Here is a 26,063-nt window from a genome sequence, read left to right as displayed (position 1 = left end):
GAAATAATCTACTTTGTACAAAAGTTCCAATTACCTGAAGCTGAATGCTCCAAAGGTATACTACTCCTTGCTTAGAATATTTTATGCAAAAATCTGATTTTAGACTTTTCTCTGAAGTCAAATTCCTTTTAGTTATGGCCACCAATAACAATTAATTGTTCAACAAAATTCTCCCTGAATCATTTATAATCACAAAGAAAGAACCCTAAATTTGGAATAAAATCTAAGTTCTCCTAAATTCTAACTAATAGAAAGAATGACCCAGTAGATGATACATGGGTATTTTAATATTATAACTTACCATAAATATATTTTCTACATATTCTTTTTTAAATTTTTTTTTTCAACATTTATTTATTTTTGGGACAGAGAGAGACAGAGCATGAACGGGGGAGGGGCAGAGAGAGAGGGAGACACAGAATCGGAAACAGGCTCCAGGCTCTGAGCCATCAGCCCAGAGCCCGACGCGGGGCTCGAACTCACGGACCGCGAGATCGTGACCTGGCTGAAGTCGGATGCTTAACCGACTGCGCCACCCAGGCGCCCCTACATATTCTTTTTTAAATGTCAAATATTTAATTTTTATAGTGAGAAATGTGTTACAGTTCTCATTAAATCTTGCATGCTGGAAAGAGATATATTTATTTTCAAAACATATTTAGGCATTTAAAAGGCATAAGATTTACCTGTTAAATAAATCTGGTCATTGTTTTAGAACACAGAGCTTTCAATGATTAAAAAGATGATGTCATTTTTCTAAGACATATTTCATTCTGTTTCCCAAACTGGTAAGCTTTATTCAGAAACAAGAAAGCATAACTTTCTTTCTACTTTAGTCTACCTAATATTAGAAAACAGGCAAAAAGGCCTTTAATCTGTTATACCCAAATTCTAATCTCTACCTCTCATTCCCTGATACTATGTAAATTTTTTAAAACAAGGGAGGCATTTAGGGCATAAATCTTCTGAGCGTCAGCATTTGTAACCACCGTTCTGAGTATCAATTTCAACTGTGTTATAACATGGGTATAAAAGTACTGGTTTAAAATGTATTGAACTTATTTTAGTGCCAAGGTCACCCTCTGGAAGTCTCTCTCTTTTTAACTAAATCTCTACTATTCATTTGTTCAAATGTTAGATAAATTGGATGGTGATCTAACACGTAACAGGCAAGAGCAGGGAGATCAGGCATACAAAAATAAATAAAACACTTTTCTCTACTAAGACAGTCTTATCTCTACAAGCTCACTATCTTGTGGAGCAAGAAAAAGACCACAACTCTGTATGCCTTATACACTAAGTGACTAAAACAGCTGCAGGGGAATGGATGGTGGGTATTAGCAAAGACATTATACAGGAAATTTTATTTGAGCCTTAAACTGAAAATTAATGGCTAGACATGGGATTCTTGAGCAGAGACACTCAAGAATAACTATTTTTTTCCAGAAAACATTCAGTTTGCTAATTAGCTGAACTCCAATCAACAGTCTTTTTACTGAACTTAAACATACAAACACAAATAGTACCACCTGTAAAGAACCTATGAAGCATACAAAACATTACCAATAACTAATGTTTATTCCTCAGTTCCAAAACCAACTTTTAAAAATGACCTTTTATTCTTATTCATGTTTGTTTCAATTAACATAAAGTTTATATCATCTTACTATGAGAACAGAACAGACTTGAGTTCCAGCCTTAGCTCAGCCATAATTAGCCTATGACTTTAAATAAGTCATCTAATTGTTCTAGAGCCAATTTCTTTATTTGTAAAGTAATGAGGTGAGAGCAGATGAATTCTAAGGTCAATAAATTTCTAGGCTTGCAAGAAATTCAAGACGAGCCTCTACCTTGGTCAAAACATCTACATTAAAGGGAAACATAATAAACTTCAGATTTTAAACCAGAAACTTAGGGCTATCAATTTATAATAATATCTATGCTTTACTCTGTATTTCTGAAAGTCTTAAGTTCCAAGTACAGAAATGTTTCTTCGAAGTAACTATAGTGCAGACAAAATTACACCCAACAACCTACAAGGTTCTCAAATTAAAGAAAAAAGGAGGCAAATAGGTTTCTGAATTTTACTATTCCTCATGGTATTGATTAAATCATTTTTAACATGTTATTTGAGCTACTAAATTAAAAAATATAAATCTGATTACTTAGCAGTATAGTATCTCCTCAACAACAGTAACACCCACCAAAAGAACATCATTACTGCACAGGAGATTTAAAAAGAGGTAGAATTTAAGACTACCCCTGAAACTATGAAATATCAGCCAGAACTAGGCTACTAATCCAAAATTTAATGGAATGAATACAAACTAGAATCTAGATAGTAGAACATCACTGCCAACTGCTATACCAAACAGAATGAACCCTTGCCAAAATGATAAAATCTGATTAATTCACAACTCCACTTTTTGTGGTATTTATGGCCAGGGCTAGGTTAAAGATCACTCTTATTTAATACTCTCTCAAAAGCAAAAGATAACAATAATTATATTATCATTTTCTCCATCATAAGAGACTCTTAAATTTTCACATGAGAAGAAACTATTTACACTTATTATGTAAATATATATACACATACATATCACTCTGGTCATCACAAATGTTTACATGGCAAAGATGAGCACAAATAGTTGTTTTTGAATCGTTCTATAATTCATATTTTTCACTAATTTATACAGGCTTTTATATTAAAGAATTAGAAGAATTTAACTACATTTATATTTTGTTTCAAGCACACAGCTTTACCTCTATTAACAAAAATATTAAAAATCTGTGACTTGCCTGATCAAACTGGGTAACTTCTTGGCCAGAAGGAATCTGTAGTCCCCAAAGTCTATACTTTTTGGCAACACTAGAAAACTGCAGATCCAAAGGAATCTCAACTATATCAGATCGATTTAGAATTTCAGTATTTCCATAGTCAATGTATCTCACCAGACACTGAGAAAAAATTAGACAAATACTAACACAAGGGAACTTAGATTAAACATCTCCAAAGAAACCACCAATTTGCTGCTTTCTGTTAATTACCTGTAAATCAAGACAGCCTTTCACCTCAAATTGACAAAATGCATTCAGAAACAAGAGCTCAAACAATACCCCCAAACTAAAGAAAATCCATCCATAGTTCATGAGATTCCAGTGATTTCTGTTTGGTTGGAAGTTAACTAGCTATACTAGTATCAACCAGTACTATCAAACTAGTTATACTAGTATCAAACAGTACTACTATCACACAGTACCCCTGATTTCAGTTTAGGTCTTAATCCCAGGGTTGTGAGATTGAGCCCCGCATCAGGCTCCATGCTGAGTGTGGAACCTGCTTAAGATATTCTCTCTCTCCCTTTCTCTCTCTCTATCTCTTCCTCCCTCTCTCCTCCTCTGCCCCTCTCCCCCACTCATGCTCTCTCTCTTTCTCTAAAATTAAAAAATAATAATAATAAATAAAAAGGTAAAAAAACAGCTAATATTTAAATAAACAAATCTATGAAGCTTATGGCCTCCCCTATCTCAAATGTTAAAATCAATCAACACTTCTAAATCCAAGTTGGAAACAGTAACACCTGAAAAGCAAAGGAAATTCTCAAACTTCCTTTGGTAAAATTAAGCTCATCCCAGGTGTTAGACGTAGGATATGAATTAAATTCACCCTCACATCCAGCTCTATTTAGAAAGTAAAAAAGAAAATGAGTTTATCATGAGGTCAAAGCCATCTTGCCCCTTAATTTTAAAAAGTTACAGCCAAAGCAAAAGCAAACACAATATATCATCTCCAGGTGTCAAATTGTGGGGAAAACATCTAATTAGAAAGATCTATTTCACCAAGATAAACCATTACCTGTGATGGTAATAAATCATGAGATTTTTTTTTTAAGTTACTCTGAGCATTACTTGTTTTATCTTATCATATCCTTTTACACCAAGAAAAATATTTTATAAAACATATACATTTAAGAAAATATTTTAGGGGCGCCTGGGTGGCTCAGTCGGTTAAGTGGTCGACTTCGGCTCGGGTCATGATCTCGCGGTCCGTGAGTTGGAGCCCCGTGTCGGGCTCTGTGCTGACAGCTCGGAGCCTGGAGCCTGCTTCAGATTCTGTGTCTCCCTCTCTCTGACCCTCCCCCGTTCATGCTCTGTCTCTGTCTCAAAAATAAATAAACGTTAAAAAAAAAAAAAAAGAAAATATTTTAACTCCAGTAAAGCAGATACAAGAAAAAAAACAGTAAAGGAAAGCCTACAGAGATGCTTTTACACAGCCTGTAATGTGTAACTGCCATCAAACAGCCATTCAGAATCTCATCTCCACAAATCCCCTTAAAATCTCCCTCAAGTTCAGTTTAAAAAAATCAAATAGCTAAACACAAAGAAAATTCATCACATTTAACCAAAGCATGAAAAAGCAGTAAGCCAATCTTCATTAACAATATGCAAATCAACTAAGCAAAAGATAAAGAGAACTTCTTTTGGGTAGATCAAATGTTCTTTTCCTACTCAATCTTAATAGAATGAACTTTTAAAGTTACTTAGCAAGAACCAAACATGACGATTAAGAACCGAGACACAAAGAGCCCACTGGTCAGCAAAAATCATTCACAAATTATGTAATCTATCCTAGGACAATGTGCAGTGATTATATGACAACTTAAATTCAGAAGGATATTCCTGAATCTAACCTGGATTTTTTTTAAGCAATTCACTCCTTTGTGTTCACTAGGTAAAAAAAAAAAAAAAAAAATGTTTTAATCAATTTATAAGTTCATTTGAACCAGATCTTCAGATCTTATTACTACTATATATAAGGAATGAAGGGCTAAATAAGCATAGAATTTTGGAACCAAAATAATTGTCACTCGGGGCAAAAAAAAAAAACGGAAACACTTGCTCCTGCCTTTTCATCACTGATGATTTTCAGTACTTTGCATCTGTACCAACATTTATCTTCAGAAAATAATCCACCATAAATCTATAAAGAGAAAAAGAAAGTAAAATTATTTGGCACTTTAATGACTCAAAGCATGCCACGTAGATCAGAATGGCTAGCATTTATTAAGCACTTACTAAATGGCAATAAGCACCTTATATATAACTTATTTTATTCTCACAATAACTGTAAAAGGCAGATACTTTCTGTTCACCATTATATCCCCAAACTCATAAGCTACAATTCAAAGTCAGGCAATCTGATTTCAGAGTCCATAATTCAATTTTGCTTCTCAAAAAAAAAAAAAAAAGACATAAAAAACAAAATTCAAAAAAAAGCATATGCATCAAAGACTTAAAATCATGCTATTTTAATGTCTGAAGACATAACTGGTACAATTAATTGTTCTTAAAATATAAAGATGCCAAGTACATACCATAAATCTCAACCATGTGGGATCCATACATCCTACCAGCCAAGAAAGATTCTTATACTTTTTACTTTATATGTAAGGACTCTAGTGTTATTAAATGGATAAAATTAAATTAGATAATATTCTTAATACTGAATTTTATTTTAAATTTATATTTTAATTTAATTATGCTAAATATAAAAACAAAGGAGGGGCGCCTGGGTGTCTCAGTCGGTTGAGCATCTGACTTCAGCTCAGGTCATGATCTCGCGTTCATGAGTTTGAGCCCTACATCAGGCTCTGTGCTACCAGCTCAGAGCCTGAAGCCTGCTTCTTATTCTGTGTCTCCCTCTCTCTCTGCACCTCCCTTGCTCACTCACACTCTGTCTCTCTCACTTGCTCACTCTCAAAAATAGACATTTAAAAAAATTTTTAAAAAACAAAGGAAAATTTACATACTTTATGTCAATTTTTCAACCTTAGCACTACTGACATTTTCAAACAGGATAATTCCTTGGCAGGAAGATGGGGCAGGGGCTCATTCCCGTCCTGTGCACTGTAGGATAGTTAGCAGCATCCTCCTTAGCCTCCACCTACAATGCCAAGAAGCACCCTCTCCGGTGTGGCAACCAAAAATGTCTCGAGACACTGCCAAATTATCACCTGGGGGTGAGGGTGGGGGATACAAAATCACCCTAGGTTGATAATGACTTTCTTTTTTTCTTTTTTTTTTAGTTTATTTGAAATCAAGAGAAAGACAGCGAGAGAGCACACATGAGCGGGGGAGAGGCAGAGACAGAGGGAGAGAAAGAATCCCAAACAGGCTCCATGCTGTCAGTGCAGAGCCCAACATGGGCCTCATTCAATGAACCATGAGATTGTGACCTGAGCAAAAACCAAGAGTGGGATGCTCAACCGACTGAGCCACACAGCCATTTTAAATCATTCATTTTAATCATACGTTCTCAACAGGGTAAATACTATTCTCAAGGGAGTGAAAACTGGTTTGGAAGAGAGGGGTGTCTTCGATATTACAATTGTTTGTAGCCCTCCAAAGTTCAAACCTATCTGACAGCATAAACAGATAAATAGTGTATCTATGGTGTTAATATGTCTTGAGGTGAGGAGACTCATTAGAGAAAAAATACCTTAAAAGGGCATATGAAAGGTTGGAACACTGCCTTAAGTGAAGTGTAAAATTAATTTTAAGGGTGCCTGGGTGGCTCAGTCAGTTAAGCATCTGACTTTGGCTCAGGTCATGATTTTGCAGTTCGTGAGTTCAAGCCCTGCATTGGGCTCTCTGCTGTCAACACAAAGCCCACTTCGTGGGACAGATCCTCTGTCTCCCTCTCTCTCTGCCCCTCCCCTGCTCAGGCATGCACGTGCTCGCTCTCTCTCTCTCTCTCTCTCTCTCAAAAATAAACATTTAAATAAAAAATATTAATTTTAAGTGTATCACTCTGAAGTAAGACAAATTCACAGATTTTGAAGCAAAGATATATACAGTATGAAATACAAAAATCCTCAACTTCCCAAAGCAACAAAGTACAAATCAATTCAGAAACACAATGGATATCTAACAAAGCAAATATTACAAAGGATAGGTATGAAATTAGCACTTAACTCTGGTTCCCTCAGCTAACATTCAAAAACTGGAGAGCAACAGAGAACACAAATGGCAGGGTACATTCTCCCAACCATCTTACTTCATTTTTCAGCAAGCAAAAAGGTTTAGTAGCAAAAATAGCTCCTATCCAATTTCAAACTCTGCAAAAGGTCACATTAACCTTTAGTTAAGACTTTGTAATAATATGCTAATATAATTAAAAATTCAATATTAAGTAAGTGACATAAATGGAGCATCACTGCAACCCAGTGTACATAGAGGTGGGGAAACTTGTATCCAAGAATAGAGCTGGGACCCAACAAAGCTGAGGAATCTGAAGTTTTTGACTCTGTTAGTGTGAATAATCACAAAAACCAGCACAAATACAACTCTATCTTGAGGAAATTTCAACACTTTCATAACTTTCTTTTTTTTTATTTTTTTTTTTTTATTTTTTTTTTTTAACATTTATTTATTTTTGAGACAGAGAGAGACAGAGCATAAACGGGGGAGGGGCAGAGAGAGAGGGAGACACAGAATCGGAAGCAGGCTCTGCTTGGCTGATGGCCCAGAGCCTGACGCGGGGCTCAAACTCACGGACCGCAAGATCGTGACCCGAGCTGAAGTCGGACGCTCAACCGACTGAGCCACCCAGGCGCCCCTCATAACTTTCAAACACTATCATAACTATACATGCACTCCCATTGTGCCGGGTACCAATCTTCTCCTCTCACAGCTCCACTATTTATAGCCCATGACCCATCTACAGGATGAGAGGCAGATACTCATTCACTTCGGAAAATTTACAAAGTATAATCCATTCATAAGTAACCAGAGTGGCTGAGTAATCATTTATAACAGGAAATCTATTATTGAAACTAGTTTGAGTATTTTGTAAAGCAAGTAATTTATTTTGCATTCAACAGAGGAAAAGTGGGTATATTTTAATTTATAACACTAGTAAACACAATCCTAGACTACAAGGATGCTTAAAAAAAACCTAGAAGTTCACAAATTCTAGTTAACCATTCTAATGTTCAGATCCAACCTACATTCTTTCCTTCTAATCTCTTCTTTTTACACATTTTTATATATGCCATTGGGGTTGTAATTATTTTAAAATAAAAGTAATAGAGGCACATTATTAAAAGACAATCAAAGCACATCAAAAAAAGTAAGACTTCCTTACCAACACTCTTCAACATACACCTCCTAAAAATAATTTTACACTTACACTAATTTTACATATATGCTAGGATATGTTTATTTACACAAATGTGCTCATTTTACATCCACTATTTTATATACCTAATTCCATATTAAAATATAGAGATCTTAAGTAAGAGATCTTATTTACAAACAGAGCTTAGAGTTGGGTGAGGCAAACAAGGCACCCATGGCCAAAATTTAAAGAGGCACTCACTCTGAGGTGTACGTTAGAGTGCCTCCTTAAATTTTAATTTAAATGTAAGTGCCTCCTTAAAATTTCCATTTACTTTACCATAGTATCAGCATCTGAAATAACTAAGTATTCCAAAATAAGGATCTACCACAATTCATTAATTATTCCAGTATCAGATTAACATCTAAGGGGGTGGGCTCTCTGAGTTTGAATACTTCATCCATTATAAACTAGTGGGTGACTTTCATAAAGTTATCATAGCCATGCTTCAATTTTCAAAAACACATATAAAATAACAGCATCTGCTTCATAGGGATGCTATGAGGACTAAATGAGCTAATACGTGTAAAGTGCTTAGAACACTGTTTCACAAAGGATAAGATTCAATAAATGCCAGCTACCATTATTACTACTACTACTACTACTACTACTACTAGATATTTAGTTAATCTCCATTTTACCTATTACAAATAATACTGCAATTAATCATAAAACACCTTTCTTTGTGTACTTATAAAAATGTCCAAAGGGTAAATTTTTGACAGAGAAATTGATGTATCCAAGAATACAAGCATTTATTATTTCAAAAACACTCATTTACAATCACCTGGTTGAAAACAAAAATTCCAGTACAACTCAATAAAGAAAGGATGACTGTTTTGATAAGTGATGCTGGCATAACTGGATAACCATATGGGAAAAAAAATAAATTTGACTTCTACTTCACATCATAACCAAAATTTTCCTGGAGGTAAACCACAGCCCCAAATCCAAAAGATAAAAGCTTGAGGGGTTGGGAGGAAACATAGAATATATTCATGACCTTGGGTTAAGTAAAGGGGTCTTAGATAGGAAACAAAAAGTATATACCAAAAAAAAAAATTATAAATTAGACTACAAATGACATAAAGAAAGTGAGTAGGGAAGACACAGATAAGGAGCACATACTAACAATACACATGTAAGACAAAGGACTCATATCCAAATTATGTAATGAATATATATAGAACTTCCTACATATCAATTAAGACAACCTTGAAAATGGGGAAAAGATGTAAAAAGGCACTTCACAAAAGAGGATATTCAAAAGGCTAATAAAACTATGAAAATAGTGGGGCGCCTGGGTGGCTCAGTTGGTTAAGCGTCCGACTCTTGATTTCAGTTCAGGTCATGACCTCAGGGTCAGCTGTAAGATAGAGTCCCACATCAGGCTCTGTGCTGGGCATGGGAGCCTGCTTGAGATTCATTCTCTCTCTCCCTCTGCCACACCCCTATGTGCACTTTCTCTCTCAAAAAAAAAAAAGAAAAAAAAAACCTATGAAAAACTACAACTATGAAAATATGGTGAAGCTCTGTACTCAGGAAAATAAAATCAGAACACCACACTACACCCACCAAATGGCTAAAATTTAAAAGAATGACAATGCAAAGGATTGATGAGGACAGTGAGGAACTAGAACCTCATACTTTGCTGGTAAGAATAAAAATTGGTTCAATACTTTTGCCAAACTGTGGCCAGTACCTACCAAAGTGAAACATGCCTACCCCATGACTTAGCAATTCTACTCCTAGGTATGCAGTCAAAATAAAAAAGTTAATACATCCAACAAAAAACTGTGTAAGTATTTCATAGTAGCATAATTCACAGTAGCCAAAAACTGCAAACAATCCAAACGGTCATCAAAGGAGAACAAACATATCAACTGTGGTGTATTTATACAAGTACTGCATAGCTTGAAAAAGAACAACTACCAACACCAATACACACAATAATACGGAAGAATCTCAGAAATTCTGCTAATGAAAGAAGCCAGACATACACAAAAGAGTACACACTGTATGATTTAAGAACAGGTAAGTGAATTTTCAGTGACAGAAATCAGAATAATTACATCTTGTTAGAAGGACTACTGACGAAGAATTGACTGAGAAAGGGTCTGCAGGAATTTTCCAGGAAGAGGAAACCATATCTTGATCTGAGTGATTACTATATCTTGATCTGCATAAAAATTCTTTAAGCTGTACAGCTATGACTTGTATGCATTACTGTATGTAAATTATACCTCAATTTTTAAAAAAAGAAAAAAAATCATCAAAATTTTCTCCATAAAGATAAATTTTAAAGATTTTTTTTGTCAATCAGTGTCGAAGACAAGGATTGTGTTTTGTTCACCATTGTATACTCAATGCTTACCACCGTAAGAGCACACAGTCCATAGTATTTTTGAAAGAATAAATTTATTATGACTATAGTTTATATCACTTCTAAAAATTTGCCTCTCTTTTTCAAATACATCAAAACTTCCAAAAATTATAAAATCTAAGACATAAGAAAGCCATCAGGAGAGAGGGAATAATTATACCCGAGAATATGGCTCACCTTCTTTGGATCAAGATTCCCAAAAACTGAATTGGCATGGGGACAAACTTCAGACAGTGAGCAACCAATCTTCATAATATCCTTATTTCTACTGATACTCTAGAAGGAAGAATAGCTATAGTGTAAAATTCAATAAATTATTTGACAGTGCTATACAACTGAGAGTTCTACTAAGCATTACTTAAAAGATTTTGGAGCATTCAAGGTGCATCTACATCGCTCAGTTGGCTAAGCGTTGGGACTCTTGATTTCGGCTCAGGGCATGATCTCTCGGTTCAGGACATCAAGCCCCACGCTAACAGCACAGATGCTGCTTGGAATTCTCGCTCCCTCTCTCTCTGCCCCTCCCTCACTCATGCACTCTCTCAAAACATAATAAACATTAAAAAAAGATTCTGGAGCATTAGAGATTAAATCAAATTCTTACAGTAACATTTTTTCATAATTCAAATGAGTTCTTTATTAAGAAGTGGTACTACGCTTTAGAAAATCTTTACTTTGCAGTGAGTTCAAATTACTTGGAATTCAAACTAAGAAAGCAAAAACTATTAAATCCTAAAATGTAATATAAACAATTGTGTCTGGATTTTACTATACATCTAACGGCTCAAAATGGGTAGCATATTTTGGTCAAATGATGAGTCTTCTCATATATTTGTTGTTGGATAAAACAGATGTAAAAAAAAAGTTAAATGTATATAATCCTCTATACACAAATACTGCAATCTAGTTAGTAAATTCATTTGTCATGGGTATGGGCTAACAATTTTGAAGTGTATACTAGGATCGAACAAATAAGTAAATATACCACAGACAATGAGAGCAGGAAAGAAGTTACAAAAAAAAAGAAAGAAGGATAAAATGAACCTGCACCGTCAGATTAGAATTGGAAGATATTCATATGAACTCATAGTATGTATGTGTATATATACACATTTGTGTGCATATACATGCATATATGAAAGATACAAAAATATAGATATGTACATGTGTACGTTTTTATACACATATTTTTTCCAGCTCTGTCTGCTGACAGGGCCTAAAACCAATGACACCATCAGCAAAAAGCACACCTAGTGCCCAGATCTTGATATCTAAACACCATTCTCCAATAAAAGGAACCAGGGTTCTGGAGAGTGGTGGATTCCAGGATGAAGATAGGGAAAAAAAGATGATACTGGAATTTTTGGTCATGCCAGAAAGTAAAGAAATGCTCAAAAAAGAAATGGGGATATGTTTTAAAAGGCACAACAGCCTATGTGAATAATCTCCTGATGCCCAAAGCTGCAACAATGTAAACAACAAAGTAAGTAGTGATAGTGCTGTATTATAGCCCATGGAATAAATACCCATGAGTCCATAGTAACCTAAATAATTGAGTAAATAAATGATTGGAGAAGATACAGCGCTTCCTCACAGAAGAATTCCAATTAATACATGCAGAAAGCATACAAAAAATTTAAAAAATCATCATTAGACAATGACTACAGTAATAAATAATAAAATTTGTGGGTGAAAAGTTGAAGAGAAATACAACTAGACAATCTTAATGTATCTCCCTCTAAAACATTTATTTATTTATTTATTTATTTATTTATTTATTTATTTATTTATTTTCGGGGCGGGGGGAGAGAGAGAGAGGGAGGGAGGGAGAGGGAGGAGGGCACAAGTGGGGGAGGGGCAGAGCAGGGGGGGGTGGGGAGAGAGAATCTCAAGCAGGCTCCACACTGTCAGTGCAGAGCCCAATACAGTGCTCAAACTCATAAACCATAAGATCATGATCTGAGCCAAAGCTGGACGTTTAACTGACTGAGCCACCCAGGCACCCCTAAAACACTTATTAATTACAAAAGGAAAAACAGTAACCTTAAAGTGAAGAAACCCAGCAGATAGCACCTTAACCAAGTGGATAAAGGTTAACATTATCAATAATGATTTATCAATATCATGAATCCCCAAGATAATGCACTATAAAGGACAAAGTATCATTTCTATAGTATTACAGCCAATCTATTTATGAAAAACCATCAAACAAACCTAAACTGAGAGATGTTGTATAAAATAAGTGACCAGTACTCATCAAAACTTTAAACTGAGAAATAGTCTGTAAGTGACCAGTACTCATCAAAAATGTCAAAATCAGTAAAGACAAGGATAAATAAAAGAACAAAGTTAGAAGAAACTAAAAAAACATGACAACTAAATACAATGAGGGATCCCAGACTAGAAAAAAAGATGGGAGCACCTGGGTAGCTCAATTGGTTAGGCATCCAATTCTTGATTTTGGCTCAGGTCATGATCTCACAAGGTTCATGAGATCCAGCCCTGAGTCAAGCTCCTTGCCCACAGTGCAGAGCCTGCTTGGGATTCTCTCTCTTCCTCTCTCTCTCTGCCCCTCTCCCACTCACGCATGCATGCGCTCACACTGTCTCAAAAATAAATAAACATTTTTGCGTCATGCTCTGGGCTGATGGCTCAGAGCCTGGAGCCTGCTTCCAATTCTTTGTCTCCCCCTCTCTCTGCCCCTCCCCCGTTCATGCTCTGTCTCTCTCTGTCCCAAAAATAAATAAACGTTAAAAAAAATTAAAAAAAATAAATAAATAAACATTTTTTTAATTTAAAAAAAATGGAAAAAAGACAATGAAAAAACTGTTGAAAGTTGAATACAGGCTGCAGCTAATTATCTGGCTTTGTTTAACTGTATTATGGTTATATAAAATGTTAGCAGTACTGGAAGCTACATGAAGGGTATAAAGAAAGACTGTACTAATTTTATGACCTTCCCATAAATCTAAAGTTATTTCAAAATAAATAATTAAATGTACATATATGTTCTTAATATATCTACAAAATATTTTGTAGCTATATGACTAAAATAAGGAAATATCTTTCTTTCAAAAAAAGGTGAAGGCCACTTATGATTCCTTCAGCTGCTACTCATTCCACTTGGCCTACCAAAAATTCTCATATAAGTGGCCTATATGGCAGAAATCCATGGAGTCAGAAAAACAGAGAGTATAGGTGAGAAGAACTTCATCTTGATCAGCCTCCACATATTTGTGAATATTTATTCTTTATTTATATCCCATTCCAACTCCAGTCAAATTTTATAACTTGCTTCTTGAAATAATCATTCAATTCATATGAATGCCATTAGTAGCTTTAACTCTTAATCTTTTCATACATTTATGACATGTTTCATAACTTCTTAAAATGTTTAAATTTCTACAAGGCCTCCACTTCATGGTTGATATCAGAGGTTGGCAAATTTTGGCCTCCACCACTTGCTTTGGTAAATAAAGTTTTAATGGATCACAGCCACATCTACGTACTGTCTTCGTAAGCCTTTGCACTACAACAGCAGAGCTGACAGCGTTGAATAGTTACTATAGACTATACGGCCCACTATCCCTAAAATATTTACAATCTAATCTTTTACAGGAATAGTTTGCTGACTCCTGGTTTAAATAATAACTCCAAATTCGGATGCCTGGTTGGCTCAATCGGTTAAGCATTCAACTTCGGCTCAGGTCATGATCTCACAGTTCGTGGGTTCAAGCTCCGCATCAGGCTCTCCATTGTCAGCGTGGAGCCTGCTTCGGATCCTCTGTCTCCCTCTCTCTCTGCCCCCCCTTGTTGGTTCTCTCTCTCAAAATAAATAAATAAATTTTAAAAATTAAAAAATAATAACTCCAAATTCAATCAACAGCTTCACAAAAAGGTCAGTTGAAATCAAAGTCTACAGCTGCACTGATCAATAGGCAATACCCTCCTGAAATGTAGCTAGTCTGATTTGAGATAGAGTATACTGTAAATCTAAAATACACATCAGATTTCAAAACTTAATATGAAAAGGAAAATAAAATACTTGTAAATATATCTGTGTTAACTGCATTTTGAAATATTTGGATATATTGAGTATATTAAAATTTATTTCACCCTTTCTTTTTAGGTTTTCATGAGTCTGCTAAATTTTAAATTACTTATGTGGCTCACACATTTCTACTGGACAGTGCTGGTCTAGAAAATCTTATTTAAGCTATGAGCTTAAACATATCTATCATCTAATCTGGGACATTGTTGAGTGACACAGTTGCTATTAATACAGAGACAACATGCATAAAACATTTGGGTAGAATATATTTGCATAAGCAGAAAATATTTGCATAAGCAGAAATACAAATTTACCACAAGTTTTCTAGGAATATCACCCTTCCACAATGTTTTCTATATAGATATAAGAACAGTGGTTAATCGAACTTCTACAACGTTTCTTCTCGTAAATTCTATTTCCCATATTGCCAATTCGCTCCACCACCACAAAAGAGTTCTCATACTGCAATTCTTACAGAAAAATGCCATACCTTTCCCTCCCATATTATGTGTAGTTCACAAAATTAAAAACTAGTGAGTAATTGTGTAATTAGAGGAATTCACCTTTTTAAATTCTAGAACACAAGCACTTTGGTACTTTGCTTTATATTTAAACCTAAGGAAACTTATCTGACTTGAAGTCTGTAGAAAACTATAAATGTTCCACTAGTGCTTCCAACTTCATGATGAAAAAGAGATTATATGTCAAATTCAAAGTTAAAGTATTAAAAAAAATTACATTAAAAAGGTAGTATCTTTCAAGAAACAATCTTATAAAAGACCCCTAGATGGGGCTATAACTTCACAAATATAAGTTTCCTAGCGCATTCAGTAATTTATGCAGCCTAGATTGTTGGTGTTAAATTGAGTGTAATTCTGAAACCACAACTATAATCTTGCTGCTTTCTTTCTTTTTTAACTCAGTGCATTATAAGCATACTACTCATAACTCAGGTAGTAAGTCCCAGCTGTAACCAGTGCGCTTCCAAAAATGGCTTGTGTTAAATGTTCAATAATTAGGCACTGAGAATGACAAGGATATCTATATTCTGGGGTTTTTGTTTTTGTTTCTGTTGAGCAGGACCTGGGTTGGTGGAGGAAAGGGATGGGGAAAGAAATCAACCAGGCTATTTACCTGGGCCCAAAATGTTACTGCATCTTCCACATGACTTCCAACCACATCTTCAACTAAAACCAAATCAAAATGCAAAGAAAATTAGAAACTAATCAAGATTATCTAGCTCTTACATCCAAAAATAATTTTTAGTGTCAGTACCTTTATTGTAATGTGTATCTTCATCCATCTGGGCAATTCCTGAAAAACTAAAACAATTCAATACCTTAAATTAAGTTCTAATAATCTGTCCATTCACAGTGAATCAAGAAAGCCTAAACTATATAATGTTCAAATTCCTGCAAGTATGTTTTGTTCCTAAATAAAGTTATCAAAATTCAACCTCTATATCAAACATGACCTGAGAGATTTTCTCCAATAATTCTTGTCTTGAGTATACTGTACTCTGCAATTTCATCATATACAATCTCTATCTTTTGAAATTATCTCTTTTAGCCAAGATTTTACAAATTTACACTGAAGTAGATATCTAGACATATTCTAGTCAGTTACATAAATCAATACTTCAGAACAATATGCATATTCTTTCAAAAAAATTGATGCCCTCCCAAAAGGAGAGCAGGACTTCTACAATTCAAACAAAAAGAAACACTACAAATATATAGAGACCAAACGCTTCAGACTGGTAATCAATTTTATTTAAAAGGTACAGTGATTTCTATTTTTGAAGAGATATTTCAATTAAAGACTGCAAAATCAAATCAAATTTTGCCTATTACTTCAAAACTAATTTTCATTACACAGTATTATACTTTCTAACTCCAAAATATTTCAAAATAAATGTCTACTTGTTTATAACTTTATCATTAATATACTAGAATACTGCCCTTTACATAAATGTTAGTTCTTGGAAGGAAACAGAAAACAGACTTTTTAAGAGCTTTAAAAGTTACCGAAGAACTGTGTTACACCAGAGTTTCAAATGCTCCCTCAAGTACTTAACAGAAAGAGAAAAATTGTCCCAGGTTAAAAAAAAAAAAAGTCAAAAATTTTAAACTTTTATTCTTCTGGTTTTTGTTATACCTTACATAGTTTTTTCACATACATTAAGCTGCATGAAAAGGTGTTCAAAATACGTATCCTACCTCCACTACTGGTCAAAAATTTTTTTTTATTTAATTGAGCAAAAAGTCGTAAAACCAAGATGAAATGTTTAGAGAGACTGTATTTCTCTGTAAGCCATTGGCTTAGACTTAGTAAAACTGAAAATATCTGGAAATGCCGAGAAGCTGTATGGTTCATCATAAAATCTGATTTTAAAAGGGGTCAAAAAGACTTTCCCGCGATGATTATGAAGAAACCGACGCTGTACCCGCTTCCAGCAAAAGTGGATTACCAGATGGCACTTCCAAATCTCCAATTCGTGGCAAAATTCGGAATAAGTGAGTCCAGGTTGCCCCCTGACACCTATTTTATGAGGGATTTTGAAGTTTAAATGGCACAGAATTTGCGGGAAAAGATAACTCCACCGCACAACAGGCCTGCAAGACCCCATCTCCACCGAGACTACGTAGGCCCAAGTTATTTGTAAACAGGTTTCGCCTCGCAGCCCTTCACTCAAAACCGGGGGTGCCCGGCACCCTCAGAAATAGGTGGACGGCTCCAAGGCGAAGGAAGACCAGGAAATGGGCCTTACCCCATACTTGGGAGACCTAAAAGGCAAGCAGAGGTGAAAAGACGGTCCTTGCGGCGGCTACAACCGCACCTACCAAAAAGACTACCACTGACCTCACACTTTCCACCACAGAAGCTCCAGAAAAGTGCCCCTGACCCCACATGCTGGGCCCTCGGCCCTCCACCGCCCGCGACCGCGGCTTGCCGTCAGCCCGCCGTCGCGCACGTGCAGAGAGACTTACCACGCGTGCCTAGGTCGCTCAGGCCCCGCACTGCGCTTGCGCCCACATTGCTGCGCCATCACCGTGGCTTTTCGGGAGCCGCTGCTTGGTTCACGTGGCCGCCAAAGCCTGGGGCCTGGGGCACGGCGTGCTGGGCGGGGCCACGCACGGGGAAAGCTGCGCACAGAGGCTGCAAGTGCGGGGATTCCTGAGCTTCCGGGCTCCACGCGCGATGGCAGGTGGGAGGTTAATTTTACAAGGCTTCAAATAATGACGGAAGAGAGTGGTTTGGATTCCACAGTCTACTAATTTGCTCATATTGATTTAAATTTTAAAACAACCGAAATAGAAGAATCCCAACATTTGTTATACAAGTTGGAAAATAAGTAAATGAAATGTGACTTTATATCAGTAGCTTTACAAGCACTTCCCAGCCAAACTTGGCATCAGATCTTTCTCTTGTTGCGGCCTTTTTTCAGAACAGTAAGGAACAAAAATTAGTAGAGCTTAGCTGTTATATGCACCTATTTGTGGCAAACTTTGCACAACAGTTGAAAGTTACCTCTGTTGGGCGCCTACGTGGCTCAGTGGGTTGAGCTGGGTTGAGCCCTGGTCTCTTCATTTCGGCTCATGTCACGTGAATTTAGCATGCGCTCATTTAACGTTCTCATTCTCTCTCTCTCTCTCTCTCTCTCTCTCTCTCTCTCTCTCTTCCTCTCTCTTCCTCTCAGAATGGAGCCCATCTCTGGGCTTGATATCACAAACTGTGAGATCATGACCTGAGCCAAAATCAAGAGTTGGAGGCTTAATCCACTGAACCACCCAAACACCCCATCCCTGTTAATTTTTAACAGCTTTACTGAGGTATGATTAACATCCAGTAAACTGCAGTTATTAAAAGTATGCAATTTCATAGGTGAACATATGTATACAACTGTTGAAATCATCCTCACAATCAAGGTAACAAACATTTCCTTCACCACCTTCAAAAGTATCCTCATGCCCCAGAAAAATACTTGGCTTCCCCCCCACACACACTCAAAGTGACAGGTTCTGCTTTCTGTCACCATACATTAGTTTGCCTTTTCTGGAATTTGATGTTAATGAAATCATGCACTATGTATATTCTGTCTGGTTTCTTTCACTCAGCATAATTATTTTCAGATTCATCCATTTTGTCATGTGTATAAACAGTTTATTGCCCATTATTGCTGAGTACTATTCCATTACATGAATATAACACAATTTATCTACCTTTTAATATTTAGATTGTTTCCAGTTTGGGATTGTTTCAAATAAAGCTGCTATGAACATTCATGTGCAAGTTTTTGTATGGGCATATGCCTTCATTTCTCCCAGGTTAATACCTAGGAGTAGAATGTTTGGGTCATATTACTGCATGTGTTTAAATTTTTAAGAAACTCCTAGACTATTTTCACAAAATAGTTTTACTATTTTATATTCCCACACCAGTGTTTAAGAATTCTAGTTGCCCCGTATCCTCATCATCATCTTATATGGTCTGTGTTGTTGTTGTTATTTTTAATGTTTATTTTTGAAAGAGAGAGAGAGAGAGCATGGAGGAGGGGCAGAGAAAGAGTGAGACACAGAATCTGAAGCAGGCCCCAGGCTCTGAGCTGTCAGCACAGAGCCTGACTCAGGGCTCGAACTCATGAACCATGAAATCATGACCTGAGCTGAAGTTGGACACACAACCGACTGAGCCACTCACGTGCCCCATATATAGATTTATTTTTCTTTTTCTGTATTTTTATTTTTATTTTTTTAAGTTTACTTACTTATTTTGAGAGGGGGGCAGAAAGCAGGGGAGGGGCAGAGAGAGAGAGGGAAAGAGAGAATCCCAAGCAGGGTCCACACCAGCAAGGCAGAGCCCCAGTCAGGGCTCAAACTCACAAAGGATGAGATCATGACCTGAGCCAAAATCAAGAGTAAGTTGCAAAAAAAAAAAAAAGAGTCAGGGTGTTTAACCGACTATATATGGTCCATGTTTTTAAGTTTAGACATTTATGTACAATAGCATCTCCTTGTAGTTTTAATTTCCATTTCTCTATTGACTAAAAATGTTGAGCATCTTTTCATGTTTATTTCCCAACCATACAACTTCTTAGGTAAAGTGTCTGTTCAGACTTGTTCCCATTTTTTAACTGAATTCTTTCCTTACTGAGCTTTGCAGTTTGTTACATACTGCAGATATAACTCCTTCAAATTTGCAAATATTTTCTCACAGTTTGTGGCTTATTTTTTCATTCTCTAAAAAGAGTATTTCAAACAGCAGAAGTTCTTGATTTTGATGAAGTCCAATTTATAAGTTTTGTCTTTTATGGATCATGCTTTTGTGTTGTATCTAAGAAATCAGTGGCTAACCCAGTTCACAAAAGCTTCCTATATTTTCTACTAGAAATTTTACATGTTTAGGCTTTGTTTAGATCTATAATTCTTTTTGAGTTCATTTTTGTATAAGATGCAAAGCATGAATCAAAGTTTATACTTTTGCATTTGGATGTCCAGTTTTTCCACCACCATTTGTTGAAAATGCTATTATTTTTTCCATTGAAGTGCCTTAACATCACTGTCAACAATCAATTGACCAGGGGTCCCTGGCTGGCTCAGTCAGTTGTCTGACTTTGGTTTTGGCTCAGGTCACAATTTCACGGTTTATGGTTTTAAGCCCCGCATTGGGCTCTGGGCTAATGGCGTGGAGCCTGTTTGGGATTCTCTTTCGTGCGCGTTCTCTCCCCCTCGTCCCCCCGCCCTGCTCACTCTCTATCTCAAAAATAAATAAACATTTAAAAAAAATCAATTGACCATATATGTGTAGGACTATTTCTGAATTCTCTATTCTGTTACACTAATATATTTGCTTTAGTCTAAAAACACACCATCTTGATTATTGTAGTTTTATAATAAGTCTTTAAGACTTATTATAGACAGATACTTATTATAAGGCAGGTACTATAAGCCTTCCAATATTGTTCTCTTTCAAAATTGTTTTAGCATTGCAGTTCTGTGTGAATTTTAGAATTAACTTGTCAATGTCTACACACACAACACATACACAAAGTCTGCTGAGATTTCTATTGGAATTACATTTAATCTATACACTGAGAATTGACATCTTAACAATATTGAGTCTTCTGATCTATGAACACTGTGTATATATCCCCATTTTTTATATATTACTTTATTTCTCTGAGCAATGTTTTGTATTTTTCAATGTTTTTTCAATGAACAAATTTTTCAATGTACAAAAGGTTTTGTACATCTTTGTCTAATTTATCCCTAAGAATTCTTTATGCTATTGTAAATGTTATTATTTTCTTGACTCCAATTTCTAGTTGTTTTGTTGATAGTATATAGAAATATAATTTTTGTATATTGATCTTATTTTCTGCATCCTTGCTAAATTCACTTATTTCCGGTGAGTTTTTTTTAGTATATTTAATAGAATTATCTGCATATAAGTCACATGCAAATGAAGACTTTTACTTTTTCCTTTCCAATCTGGGTATCTTTTCTTTTATCTTTCCTTATAGCAATGGCTAGAACCTCCAGTATGTTGAATGCAAGTGCCAAGAGCAGCCATCTTTGCCATGTTCCTCATCTGAGGAGGAAAGCGTTTGCCTTTCAGCATTAACTATGATGTTAGCAGTGGCTTTTTAGTAAATACCCATTATCAGATTGAAGAAATTACCTTAATTCTTAGTTTGCTGAGAGTTTTTGTCTTGAATGTGTGCTGAATTTTGTCAAGTACTCCTACATCTATTAAGATGGTCATGTGGTTCTTTTTTAGTTTGTTAATATGATGAATTATATTAATTTTCATGTTAAGCCAACCTTCCATTCCTTGGAAAACACCCATTCAGTCATGAAATATTATCCATTTTACATATTCTTAGATTTGCCAAAATTGTTAAGAATTTTGGTATTTATGTTTGAGAGGAATTAGTCTGAAACTTTCTTTTCTTGTGATGTCTTTGTCTGGTTTTCATATCGGAGTAATGCTGGCCATATAGATTAAATTGTAAAGAATTCCCAACTTTAATTTGCTGGAAAAGGCTATATAGAATTAGTCATCTTTGCTCCTTAAATGTTTGGTAAAATTCACAGTACAGCCATCTGGGCCTGGAATTTTCTTTGTGGGAAGATTTTTAAGTATAAATCAGTTCTTTAATTGATATATGAGCTAACAGCATACAATAAAGGGCTAAACAGGTTATCTATTTATTATTGAATGAGCTTCAGTTTTTGTATTTCAAGGAATTTATCTATTTCAGTCTAAGTTGTCAAATTCATTGGCATAAAGTTGTTTATCACATTCCCTTATTATCCTTCTAATAGAACATATAGTGATGTCATAACTCTCATTCCTAATATTGGTGATTTGTGTGTTCTCTTTCTTTCTAGCCTTTGCTGATCAGTCTGGTTATAGAGGTTTATCAATTTTTTTAAATTTTTTTTTCAACGTTTATTTATTTTTGGGACAGAGAGAGACAGAGCATGAACGGGGGAGGGGCAGAGAGAGAGGGAGACACAGAATCGGAAACAGGCTCCAGGCTCTGAGCCATCAGCCCAGAGCCTGACGCAGGGCTCGAACTCCCGGACCGCGAGATCGTGACCTGGCTGAAGTCGGACGCTTAACCAACTGCGCCACCCAGGCACCCCGAGGCTTATCAATTTTATTGGTCTTCTCAAACAAACTGTTTTGTTTTATTCATTTTCTCTATTGCATTGTTTTATATTTCTGCTTTGGTCTTTATTATTTCCTTTTTCTTATTTTAGTTTTCATTTTCTCTTCTTTCTCCAGTTCCTTAAGTTGAAACTGATTTGAAATCTTTCTTCTTTTCTGATATAGGCATTTGATGCTATAAATTTTCCTCTAAATACTGTTTTAGCTAAATCCCACAAATAGTTTTCATTTTCATTCAGTTAAAAGTACTTTGATTCCTTTTTTTACTTTTTTTCCTCTACCCATGGATTATATAGATATTATATAACTTAGAAATTTTTGGAGATTTCCCAGATATATTTGTTACTGATTTCTAATTTAATTCCATTATGATCAGAAGACATCATGACCTGAATTATCTTAAAAGTATTGAGTCTTGTTTTGTGACCTAGAATGTGGTCAATCTTAGTAAATGTTTCATGTGCATTAAAAAAAAATGTGGGTTGAGTGTTCTGTAAATGTCAATTACATAAAGTTGGTTAATAGTTGTTCAAGTCTTCTATATCCTTACTGACTTTGTGCCTATATAATGCTTTGGTCAAGGGAGGCCCCTGGGTCATTAACTCTGACCCAAACCTACAGTATCTGAACAGTATCTGGGGCATGAAGCAAGTGTTATCAATGTAGGCTCAAGGACTCTATCAGCTTCTAAGTAGAGTATATCTGTCCCAATTATATATATTTAGGTACTTTAGAAATAAACAAAAAGTGGGGCCAGATACATTATACTCACTGGGACAGACTTTGGTTAGGACTCCATTAATCACTGGGTTGCATACAACCAGAGGACCACAATGGTGTTTTGGGTTCTTTGGGATCCATATGAGCTCAGATGCTATATCCAAAACTCCTTGGTTGAAAAATCTGAGTATTCCTCTTTCTCCACTGCATAGTTACACTAATGGGTGCCCCTCTGGGGCAAGTATATACATGATGTTTATCATATATACTGGAGGACCCCTCCTCAAGGGAATCTGGGCTCTCCCTTCTATGAGTGGGCTCTAGATCTGACCTACCTGAAGTCTGAAAACTAGGTGAAGAATCCAGTAGTTACACAAGTGGATTTACAAATCAAGTAACAACCTAATCAGCTGTCCTTCTATCTTGCCCCTTGGAACACCATGATTTTAAACTCCTTCACAGATCCATGCCTTGGTATCCATTAATTATGTCCACTGGGCATCTGACAGTTCAGTTCCACAACCTGGCCTTCAACTGCATCCCATCATCTACATTGATTTCAAGGAGCCCAAGATCATGGCAGCATCTTCTACCATCAATTCTAGCCTGTAGATGTCAGCCACAGCCAATCTTCTCAAAATTGCCAGTATACTCTTCACCATTACATTTTTTATTTCCTTAATTGTGAGTGTCATCTGAGCCTTCACAGGGAAAACGCTCAAGTGGTAGCTTCTGAAGTTTCAAACAACACATCCATTCTAACCTTGTGACTTCGTTGAGTTTTGTGACCCCTTCCTCAATACCATGCCAGATAAATTCTAGCATTTCCACCATATCTTCCAGATGCCACCCTAGCAGTGTTAGGACCAACTCCAGATATCTAAGGCATTAAAACCCAAGTTAGGAGTTTAAGTGCTACCATGTTACTCTCTCCTATCAAGCCATATATTCCATCCCCCTCCAACACCTTCGAGACCTACTCCCAGGCATATTTCCCAGGTTCCTGCCAATACATTTTAAGAAGAACCTGCAGTTCATTCAGTTGTAACTTATCCTCCTATAGGAAGGACTGTATTTCCCCACTTAGGGTATGCTGAGACCTGATCCTAGTTATCAGTTTGGAGTAAGGAGAGGTAGCAGGGGTGGGTCTTGAAGAGGGCAAGTATCATCTTACAATGCAAGTGCCCCCGATAAATTCTATGCAGGATCTCCAAACAAGTGTACACTGATCTCCATCAGCAAAGTGGAGGAGAAGAGTCTGCTTCTGTGGCTCAGAGAACCAAGGGAACATCAGAGTTCAAGTTTCTCAGGCTCACCAACACAAATATTCCCATTCTATGATCCAAGGTTCTAATCTTTTCCTATCAGCATACTGACTTTGCTGGAGGAGACGATTGAGGCTGTGCATTCAGTTTCCTTTGTGGCCTTGCCACTTTTACTATTTGGGCTGGATCATCAGCACAGATTGCCAGCGTCTGCAGATGAGATTTTTCCTTAAAGGGTGCTATGGAGGCAGCACTCTGGCTTTCACAGCATCCCTTGACTTAATAGCTAACATGAACCTATGCCATTTTCTTTTTTCAAGCTTGTTAAAGCAGTTAACAATAGCTAACCAACATCTCCAGCTTTATAATTTCCATTAGTCTCATTTCACTGTAATGCCACAGCTACTGTGTAACCTAACACTTCACCTTCCACCTACACCCTACCCAAATCCAATTCAGAAACTATGACGCATCCACGTGACAGAAGTTATCACTACACCACTTACCACTAGCTATTGGGTCTTTGTTATCATCAGTCCAGTGAATGATCCAGTCACAGAATCCAAACCAGAGGGTTTGCTTTTTAAGGCCATTCCTGGTACCCATCTTGGCCTGGGTTTACCAGCCACCCAAAAGCAAAGCCTAAGACAAATACTCACATACAGGTATTTATTTGAGAAGTAATCTGAGGGAACCAGAGAGAAGGATCAGAAAGGGAGAAGTTAGAGAAAGCTAACATAACAATATATTATGGAGTTGGTCACAGCTATGGGTGACTGGTGCTCAATCCCACAGGATTTTCTGAGGAAGCTTATAAAAGGCATCTCAGAACTATCTTCCTAGGAGATGGAAGAGAGCATTTACCCATTAGTTAAGGGTGGTCCTGAGGTCATTAATTCCCCCATATATTTCATACATCTATGATGCATCCCAAGTCACAGTGTCAGAAGATCCCTGGAGAAAAAAGCGAGAGAGTCATGAAATGCTCCCAAGATGAAATGCCATCAAATGAAATTTGTACTTTTGTCCATAAGAAGCTGTCAGAGTCTGCCTCAAACTGTTTCACAGCAGTAATGGAGTAAGAGGTGGGGCCAAGAGGATTTGAAGTAGCACACGAGAAGTGTCAATACAGTTATATACAACCCATAGTTAACAAAACAACTTAAAAAATCAGTAGACACCACTAGAAAATGATTATATAATTTTAAAATACAGCTTTTTATTTAAAAACATAAATCAAGATTACAAAGCTTGAAAAATAAAAAATCAAGATTTTAACTTACTCATTTTAAGCAGTGGTCAAAACCCTCAATAACATATTTAATTTTCTAAATAGCCTTAAAAAGATAATGTATGACGGACTAAAAACAGTTACTGTATTTTCTCATTTTGACTAATATGAAAATAACCTCATTTGTTAGGAGAGACAAAAAGTATATACAAGATATGAAATGATGACTTTTGACAGAAGTAATATAAAGTATTCTCACTTGTTTAAATAAATTAAGAAAACAACAATGGGGCACCTGGGTGGCTCAGTCAGTTGAGTGTCCGACTTCGGCTCAGGTCATGATCTCACAGTTCGTGGGTTCGAGCCCCGCGTCAGGCTCTGTGCTGACGGCTCAGAGTCTGGAGCCCGCTTCAAGTTCTGTGTCTCCCTCTCTCTCTGCCCCTCCTCCACTCACACTCTGTCTCTCTCTCTTTCTCTCTTGATCTCTCAAAAATAAATATTTAAAAAATTTTTTTTAAAAATTAAGGAAACAACCAAAATGACATTTTTACATAGTA

The 26,063-nt window shown here is 36.2% G+C and overlaps 1 protein-coding gene across 2 annotated transcripts in view; it reads right to left on the bottom strand.

Annotated features, from left to right (window-relative positions):
• STK31 (serine/threonine kinase 31) overlaps nucleotides 1-17,525 on the bottom strand; it is a 76,612-nt gene extending 59,087 nt beyond the window's left edge. For both annotated transcript variants that reach the window (XM_030295015.2, XM_032592527.1), the window contains exons 1-6: nucleotides 17,476-17,525; nucleotides 15,889-15,935; nucleotides 15,748-15,800; nucleotides 10,740-10,838; nucleotides 4,907-4,981; nucleotides 2,800-2,958 (exon numbers count right to left, since the gene is read on the bottom strand). In XM_030295015.2, coding sequence (XP_030150875.2) covers nucleotides 2,800-2,958; nucleotides 4,907-4,981; nucleotides 10,740-10,838; nucleotides 15,748-15,800; nucleotides 15,889-15,935; nucleotides 17,476-17,525 — 483 coding nt within the window. The remainder of the gene's footprint in view (nucleotides 1-2,799; nucleotides 2,959-4,906; nucleotides 4,982-10,739; nucleotides 10,839-15,747; nucleotides 15,801-15,888; nucleotides 15,936-17,475) is intronic.
• Nucleotides 17,526-26,063: the final 8,538 nt, after the last annotated feature.

The sequence above is a fragment of the Lynx canadensis genome, chromosome A2 (assembly GCF_007474595.2).
Source record: "Lynx canadensis isolate LIC74 chromosome A2, mLynCan4.pri.v2, whole genome shotgun sequence".
NCBI lineage: Eukaryota > Metazoa > Chordata > Mammalia > Carnivora > Felidae > Lynx > Lynx canadensis.
Note: the sequence above shows the minus strand (reverse complement) of the source record. Positions and strands in the feature narration are given on the sequence as shown.